This window comes from Convolutriloba macropyga, chromosome 15, assembly GCF_964194025.1.
Source record: "Convolutriloba macropyga chromosome 15, txConMacr16.3, whole genome shotgun sequence".
Lineage (NCBI taxonomy): Eukaryota > Metazoa > Xenacoelomorpha > Acoela > Convolutidae > Convolutriloba > Convolutriloba macropyga.
Window position 1 is genome coordinate 5631524 of NC_134482.1, and position 9622 is coordinate 5641145.

At 37.9% G+C, this 9622-nt stretch overlaps 1 protein-coding gene across 2 annotated transcripts in view; it reads right to left on the minus strand.

Annotated features, from left to right (window-relative positions):
• Positions 1-7787, minus strand: part of LOC142354379 (uncharacterized) — a 57548-nt gene extending 49761 nt beyond the window's left edge. For both annotated transcript variants that reach the window (XM_075406656.1, XM_075406655.1), the window contains exons 1-2: positions 6560-7787; positions 5927-6160 (exon numbers count right to left, since the gene is read on the minus strand). In XM_075406656.1, the coding sequence (XP_075262771.1) occupies positions 5927-6160; positions 6560-7638 (1313 nt within the window). In that variant the 5' untranslated portion in view covers positions 7639-7787. The remainder of the gene's footprint in view (positions 1-5926; positions 6161-6559) is intronic.
• Between the last annotated feature and the right edge of the window lie 1835 nt (positions 7788-9622).

Here is a 9622-nt window from a genome sequence, read left to right on the forward strand (position 1 = left end):
GAAAACTAATTTATCCATTTCGCGGTACATATTTGCTAAAAATGTATCAATTATGATCTGATGCTTCCCGAAAACTTAAAGATTGAGTAGTGTGCCATAAATGCAGCAAAACATTGCTATCAATCTCCTGCTTAAAAGTAACAAACCGACTAATGTCGGAAAAATTGCTCTTGAATGACAGGCGAGGCAATTTAATTCAGGGGCTGTAGGCTAGATTAATTTTTCTTTATGGGTGCATAAATAGTTCACCACGACGGGATTCGAACTATCGACCTCCCGATCCCTTACCATAAGCACTGCCAACTCAGCTATCAGGCCTTTCTTTTTGATATGCTGAAATCAATTTTATTTTAGCAGCAAGCTTTACTTTGGAGTGAGAAAAATTGAGAACTGAAAAAAGAAGAACGAACGCGTGAATAAGTCACTTATGAAGTCAAATAATGTTCTAGAAGAAAAGCGCAAAAACGGTCAAGAAAAAATTTGCATTAAAAATGACCAACAAATTTACAATAACTGCTATGAACTTCGTTCAGGAGCAATTAAAAACAAAACATCTTCTCTTCTTGTTGAATACATTTTGAGTTATAAAACGGAGTCAAGAATAGTGCTTATCATAGCCGACAACTCCTATTGAAAAGGCTAGCAAAAAGAAATATGCCATTCTATATATCTCGCAGATCAAGCATTCATATTTGACAATTAAAAATATGCTCGCGACGACAATTAAAATTCAAAGATATACTGATGTCAATTATAGTAAGCCAGTCAAAATTAAATTCTGTTGTGAAATTCGTTCTTTTCGGCGTAGGATATGAGCAATAATTTTATAAAATTTAATTGATAATTAAAACAGGAAAATTTTGAATTTATGTACTCAAATTAAATTCAACTTATTAAGCGTGAAAGTCATATTTTTGCATGAGTTAAGTCAAATGACTTTTGCCTCTCAATCAAAATCGTACTTTTACCAGAAACCCAACGATCCGATCTGAAGCACTGCCAGAGCGGAAAAGTCAATTCAGCTGCTTAAGATTTACTTTTTTTAGCAAAATAACAAAGGAGCCAGTTGCAAGAAATTAAAGAAATTATTTGGCTGCAAATAATTTCGAGTTAAAATCCGAAATTTGCAGCATTTTAATTGTACCCATTTAGCAGATTTTATCAACTACTTAACTGAAAACACCCTAAAGACTGAGAAAATGAAAACTATAAAAGGAGTAAAAGATTGCAGGAACCCCAAGCGAGTAAACGTTTCGCTTTTCGTAAACACATCCTGTCAAAAATTGAGGAAATATTGCAATAAATGGGCTTTAAATCGTGAATCGTCAAATCAATTTATCTTATTGAATAAGGGATCGTAAAGATGACATACCGCCTTTGCACCCCTATTAATTTATCTCCCATCATTTAAACCCAACTATCTCATCCAGCCCTCGTCATTTCACCCCGATTTTAATTAAATAATTGGTACCCCGATTCTAATTATTTATATAATTGGTACAAATACCAATCAAAATCAGTGAAGAGTACTTAGGGAAAATGTTTTGAAGTGAAGAGTTTGGGGGGTTAAAAGACCCAGGGGTAAACAAAAATAGCGCCGCATGGTATAACACAGTCATGAGTCCACAGCTCAACGCAATCTTCATAATTTCTAAGCCCCTCATTTTACCATATTTTACACCTAAGTACGAGCATCGAGTTAGTAATTCAATTATTGAACCGACTCCTTATAAATTAACTCAAATCTTTAGCTCCTAATCGCTTTTATCAAAGAGCTGTAATAACGTTTCCAAATTCTGTGAAACGAGATCAATAAACAGCAGACAGTTTGACGCTAAAAAAGTGCAAAACTTCACATTTTACTTTGCTTTAATCTCCTCTCATCATTAAGCTATTTCCGCAAATAACATAGTGAAGACGTACACAACTATTTCACTGTTTACAAATGGATAAAAGCTGAGCTTCCCATGACGCCGTTTGCTTACCGCCTCATAATCGATTGAAAAAATCTCAAATCAAACAGATGAACAGAAGCGAGAGTGATTTTGTGATTAGAAAACTGCACTGTTGATAAAAATGGCAAATTGATTCCGAAAGGAAGTTGAAAGTCGCCTTCTCGACAGTTTGGCGCTGCCGACAGTTTTTCATTCGAGCAGCACTTTCATTCAAATCTGTGTTTTTAAACTAAGCCACCACCACAAACTCATTATGAATGGCTTTGATATTGGCGAACACAATTGTTGAGATAAGCAATGGGAAAAGCTCAAGCGTATTGTCAGCTCTCTCAACTTGAAGTGAATGTTGGCGCCTATTTTGGAATACTTCAAAGGTTGAAAGGCGGATTGAGGTTGAAAAGAGCGCTAACTAATGGAAGTTAATAAGCAGCCATTTGTCAATTCCAATCTTGCCATCACTAATCAACAAATTAATACACTAACATGCTCTAACACCAACACCTTCAAAAATACCGGCACCACCTATTGAACTTTTACCTTAACAATCAGAGAAAACTGACAAGTTGTCCCAAAAAAGATCGTTTGAAGTAGTAAAAAAAAAATGAACTTATAGCCGGAAAACGAAAATCTTTCTATGTGATTTTTCATGAATTCTTTTACAAGAGCTATTGTTACAACCAAGGAATAGGCAAAAATTTTAAAACATACCCGGCAGATTGCCGGAAAATAGCCGCCGTTGATTCCAATAAGCATGATTGGGATTGAACGAATAGAATATATTGAAAAAAAAAGATTTTTGTACAAAAATATTTTTCAAGTCCGATTTATTTTGATGGCATTTCGTAGTTGAACATACTTCTAATTCTTAGAGAGAGGCTACAGGGGCTACTATCAACACCAATAAGCATTAGAGGTGGTAACTAAGACTTATAGGAACGACGTTCAAATAGCGGGCATCTAAAATTGGGCTTTATGGGTTTATCCCGTTTCTATTTCTGACTTCAATTTTTTATACCGACTCTGTTCATTTTGAATTGCTTTGCTTAGCAACTGATGTTCAAATTCACTTTTAGCAGAATGAGAGAAGAGAAAACTAGCCTAGCAAAATGGTAAAGCGAAAAAAAGTTTGACGAAGTAAAAAAATACGAGCGCAATAATAGCCGGCTGAGAAGATGAGGGCGGCTATTAAACAGATCTGCAAAGTTATTGAACTTCCTGAAATAATTAGTCAAATTTTGATTTCAAATTACAAGCCAAAAAGCTGTCATTCAAATTAGCGATCAAAATATCCATGAAGTTACTCGAAATTCAATTATAATATTAAGTTCTATGCTTTCAATGACTGTGAGATCAAATTACTGATAAGCTCGATAGCTTTAACGTGGATTACTTTTTTCAACACTAAAAAATCGCAGAATGTTTGGATGAAAGCCTCAAAATGACCAAATAAGAACACACTACAAAGACTCGACACTAATTTCACGATTGCTTTAGCGTAGCTTAATTAACCCATCCTGTTCAAGTTGTACAACCCTGTTAAGGCCACGGCTTAGTTAAGCTGTAGCCCATTGACTTCAGAAAATTTATTTAGTGAGAGATGCAGTCACTTTTCGAGAGATCCAAGCAATCAAAGACAAAAAATGCAAGACGTTGAATGCTGAAAAAAGTTTTCAAGTCACGCAACACAATCTTCTGTTAATCAAACTGCACAGAAAAGATACTTAGTCAGAAAAGGTAATTATTTTGCTTTTCTTTCAGAATGATTTTGTCTGAAATCTTGCCTACCAGCTCAACGCCTTTTACGAAAGAAAAATATAAGCCTACTAACGACGGACACATTGCTATCGAACGACTGTCGAGGTAAACAATTTAGAAGGAGCGTAGGCTAGACTTTTATATGCAGAAACTTCTGACTAGGGAGGGGATCGGTCCCCTGTCCTGGCGTCTAATAGCATTAATCACTACGCTACCAGGGATATGTACGGTCTTTTCACACAATCGGTTTCATCTTAGCAAGGAATTTAATTTCTGAATTCCCCCAATCGAAGTCACTCGAGAAAAATCAAAAAGTCAAGCTTAAAGAAGTCACTCGATAAGTGAAACCAAAGAATGTTCTAGAAAATGCTCAAGCAAAAAAATTTTGCAGAAAACAGACGCACACGCTCGTTAATAATAATTGGTTTCAAACTTTGTTTGAGAGCAAAAAATCGATTCTGATAAAACTGTCTCAGAAAAAAGTAAATATCGAATGTCTTCGCAGCTCTTTTGAAAAACCTTTTCGCATTAATGGAGTCCCTCGTACCAGTATCTCAAGCATGAAAACAACTACTGGTTTCGAAGAAATTGCTAAACATAACCGACTAAAAGTCGGAAGAATTGCTCTCGAACGACTAGTGGGGGCTCTAATCAATTGCAACCTGCTTCAGTCGGGGGGGGGGGGGAGGGGAGGAGGTAGGGGGAGGCTAAATGGGACTAAGAAGTTCAATAATGGGCTTCAAATAACCACATTAGAGGTTAACATATACCAGTATTAAGATTTAAAGTGAAAAATAGAACCGCGGTATCGGCGCACTTTTTATTTGACTTTTTGTATTAAATTGCCACCAATTGAGTTCAGCTGCTCGAAATTGTGATTGAGAGAGAGTTTTAGATCACGCGAAACGTAAAAAGTCAAGGGCGTAAAAGTCACTCGATAAGTCAAAATTGTCAGGCGAAAACTTTGCATAAAAAAGACACATCGATTTGTCAAAAATTCAACAAAATTGGGTGTACATTAAACGTAGAGCTACTTAAATAATTTTAAACAGGTACTTGAAAGCCTAGTTAGCTTCAATTTGAAACCAGCCACTGTTCCTTGCTTCGACCATAGCTTTGGGATTTACCCCCAATGCCGTAAATATGTTATTTCTAAATGCAACATGATTAAAAAACTTGGGGCAAAAGGGAGAAAAGGCAAAAATTATTCAGTTTTTTATAACTGGAATAATGGTTTTGTAGCCTGAGACAAGTAGCAGAAACAACCATTATTATATGCAGTTCTCGGATTGTGAACATACAAACTAAATATGGTAAATTTCCTTCTAAACAAAATTTGGGAACACTTCTTTGGGAATTAGTGTCCAAAAGATTTTTACGAACTTCATCAACTTTTATAATAGCAGTTCAGCTAAAGTACATAAAACTGTAGTTTAAACATATCGCCCAATGAATTGAAAAATTGTTTTTACCAAATCAAGATGTGGGAAATATCCTATGACAGCTGAAATACCAAATTAACTCTATAAAATTGCATAAAAAGACAGACAGCACAAAAAAATTGCTAAAAAGATCATTAGATTAATTTTTCAATAGGCAAGTCCTTAAAACATTTCTTCCTAGAACATGACCGCGCTTGCTAAAAAAAATTTAGGCAACGAAGAACTCAAATGTAAGTCTTCTTTTAGCTGTTAAGCCCATTCAATTAAAATTAAGTTTCTCGAGGAGTGGGAAAACTAAGTATAAAGAACTTCAAAAAAATGACATCCAGGTACAACTCCTTGTCCAATTCTGAACCCATTTACAAGCCCAACTTCTGAAGTTTCAAAAAAAAAATTCAGACAAAGAAGCATAGCCCTCAGCTTTATAAAATAGCCGGCAGAATTCTAGTCGAGTACGCCCAGTGCATATAGCTTACAGCATTGCAGCTATCGAAGAATTAACGCAGTCCATAGCTTGCCCGTCAGGTGAGCCACATACTTAAACACGCACTATAACTTTTGCACGTACACAAACAGCCAAGAACGGTCCTTGTTGAAGGGTCACCATTTCCCCACTCGATTTATTTTACACCATAAATATAATATATATGTTAATTTTAATGAATGGTATCACTCATATCAGGCAACACAAACCTATCTGACGCTTACTCCTGCTTAAGACAAATACTTTTAAACCATTGAATAAACTTGGGTTCTGTTCTTCTCATTTCTTACAGAGATGGATCGGCAAGAGAAGCTGAGTCGTCAGTGTGGGTATCCGAGGACAGCGATTGGATTTCAGAGTCATTGGCGGACCCTGTAGGCACAAAGTTTGTGTACATGTGAGCAGCTTTGTCACTTCTCCTCTCATTCACACCGATATTGCTTCCGCTCCCGTGGTGCGAGTGGTGACTTCTGCAGCAGACAGGGACACTGTTGTTGCTCTGACTATAATGGCACGCCTGGCATCTACAAACAGTCCACTGAATCAGAAGGCAAACTATATTCCAAAAGTTTTTGATGCTCAAGTTACACTAATGATTGTACCAAAACAATATACATTCCTTAATTGACGCCCTTTAACCATATCGTCCAACTTCTTCGAGGGATGAATGTCGGGATCCCGCTTGAAAAAAAAACATATTAACATGGTCTGTATTGTTGTTTACACCAGCCAATAAAATTTATCTACACGGATCAGATTTGTCATGTAAAAAACCATAAATGGGCTAGCATATGGAGGTTCTCCCATTTTAGGCAACATCCAACTTAAGAGACCGCCCCAGTGTATCCTCGTGGAGGCACTAGTAAGCTACCATTAGAGAAAATACTTATTGGCTTTCGAAGATTACAATTTGTAACGCTTACCCTTCAACTTCATGGCACTTTTTACGACAAGTAGGGGAGGTTGAGGCCGCAAAGGTGTCCGAGGTGGCTTCGAAGCCTTTGTTCCCTCCACGAAGGTTGATCTCTTTGCACAGCAGCTCTGTGTCTTCATGCACCGTTGCTAACCCTGTTTCAGTTTTACTACTCTGCGCTGGAAGACCCGATTGAGCATTTTCGACTACTGAGCCGCTATCTAAACTATGCGATTCTAAAGGCACGTTGGAAGAGGTCTTAATAGCTCCAACTGAGGAGCTCTGGTGGCATTTTTCAGACAAATTGTCACTAAATTTGTCGCCGGGTATTGATGGCGCCTGCCGGTTTGGCTGAGCAATATTGGGTCCTGGATAACCCGGCGGGTAGCTCTTTGGTGGATCTACGGTTGGCGTTACAGTACTTTGGTTGGAATAAGTAGAACTAGTTGGACTGCAGTCAGTATTAAGGCTTCCAAGTTGACCTGAGGTTGTATTGAGAGGTGAATTTGAGCTGACATTTAAATTGTTCATGGCAGTCGTCTGCTGCTGAACGGCTTTGTTGCAATAATCTATATATACATCAGACTTCAAAAACATTGGATATGCTTTTTCCTTGAGAAAACACTCAATCTCGGATTGCGCTCGATCAAAAACGTCATTTTCAGCGTGATTTTTACGAATAGCGTCTAAAATTTGTTTTCTGTTATCACTTCCAATTTCGCTCAGAGCATTCGCCGAATTTCGTTTCAAGAAAGTACGCCCAATCACTGTTGCCAGTCGGTACTTTTTGTGGCGGTCAGATTGTGTTTTGAAGCCATTGACGGCGTACCAGAACATTAAGTTGTTTAGAGCACCTTCAGCACGCAAGTAAGACTGGAAGACTTTTTGACCTTCGGGATCTTCTAACAGCGAATCGAAACCAATCGCCCACTTTACATAAGGAGGTGTCACGGCATTCGCACTATCACTCTCGGTAGACCCCCTCAAGGGTGTTTCTGCTCCGCTTTTATTTCGCAACTGCTCCTCTGTCAAATCTGGTGTCGTCATACACGACTCTTCCAGAATTGGCTTCATGCTGCCGCAGCTCATTAAAGTATCGCAACTCGTAGAATTAAATAATCTGGGTGAACTCTTGACGCATCTTTTTACGCATTCTGAATTTTAGAACCACTTGCTACAGAAGCAAACGAATTTAAATCCAGAAGTTAATATTAAAATCATTTGCCATTGAAGCAGTCTAAAACCAAAAATACATAAGTTTTGCAAAATTAGTCTTTGCCCCGAACCCCTCCCACAACCAGACACAGTGTTCTTGATCTCCCAAAATAACTTTGTAAACAAAGATTCGAATATTGCTCTCCAACGAAAGGTTATGTGAAACAGAATTGTCGGCAGAATGGTACGCAAAAAATGTACGTCAGACACCAATGGATAGACGGGTTTAAAAAGTTCAGGATTTTTTGAAAGATCAAAAACTACAAGAACCATTTGATAGGTGTAGTTTTTGTGTTATGAAAGAGACAACATACTCGGAAAAAATAAAAAATCCTTAGTGCCAGCCAGTTTGAAGCTCGTATGACATTGTGTGCACTGTCAAGGGGAACCCTCTAGATTACCTAGAGTATGCAAGTTCTCTTCACAAAAACTTACAATTCACTCTTAAGACATCCAACAGTAATGGGGACCTGGCGTTCCTGAATCTGAACATAAACGTAAACGATTAAAGAACAATTAGCTGTCATTGGTATCAAGAATCGACTTGTAATATCCGTGCACTGTCAACGGTTACGGTTTGGGTTGGATGTTATTCCTAAGCACTTTAAACCTCGGAGTTACTGAGGAAAATTTTCCAAGTTTCAGACTTGAATTTAATGGAGCAAATGTAAAAGTTCAATCAGTTTAATACAAAATTAGGTCAATTGCTTGTAAATATTAGATTTGTGAAGATGAGAGATGTAAAGCAATTAAAGAGAGCCAGCTCGATTGTGTAAGGTTTAGGTTTGAATATGTTCTTTGGTTTCAGTCCTATCAATGGTTAATTAATCTTAGGTTATTTTTACCCATTTTCGTTAATCTCCGAGGGATTTTCTCATAGTTATTTTCTACCGCATGGGTCCCTGTTAGTTAAACTAACAGATAACAGGTTTACCTGCTTTGACGAATCCCATCATGAACAAACATTCCTTGACGTGTCCCGTCAAGATTAAATTCTATGATGATTCCCATCATTATTTATGATGCTTTCTCTATATTGTTAAAATCCGGTTTACTATTAGTAACCATCTATTTTTGTTCTCCTTTTTGTTTATGAAAATTTCGCATTATGCGCTTAATATGTAATTTATGAGCATGTCATACATTATGGTTCACTATACTGCCTCCCTCTTAGAAAAATGTGAGTGTTCCACTCACTCACACAGCAAGAGTTTCAAATGTCCATTTTCGAGTTCATATATTCGTGTGCTTTTTCAATGCCGTACTTGTCATAGATATTACAGGCCTCCTCGTCTTCCATAATTTTCTTTGCTTGAAGAATGATTTTGAACATGTCCTCACGACCACCCTTGTCCGGATGACAAAGCATTGCTAACATTTTGAAATGTTTCTGGATAGTACTGGTTGTGGCCCCCTGTGGCAGGAATAGAAGTTCATAAAAGTTTGGAGGTCGACTGAACGGGCTCTGCGCATTGATCGCCTCCAGCCTCCTCTGTATGACCTTCTTTGAGGTTTGCTCTGTTTTTACTCTACCCCTCAGCTTTCTATTATCTATCTCGGCATTCTCCAACTCCCGAGCTAAGCACTCCCGCTCGTCCACCAGAGCGATGCATTCCCTTGTTTTTGTTTCGGCTACATTTGTAACCTCCTCCAACTCTTTCTTCAATGTTTCCACCTGCCTTCTGCAGGACTCCCGCTGATTCCCAGCGTATTCAAGTTGCCGTTGGGTCTCCAGCAAGTGATCACCTAATCTTTGACTTTCAAGTTTTAACTGCCGGAGCTCCTCTTCGAGCCGAGCCCCGGTTGTTCCCAGCAATTCGCTGTTGTCAATCTTCTTTTGTTGTTCCTCGATTCTGTG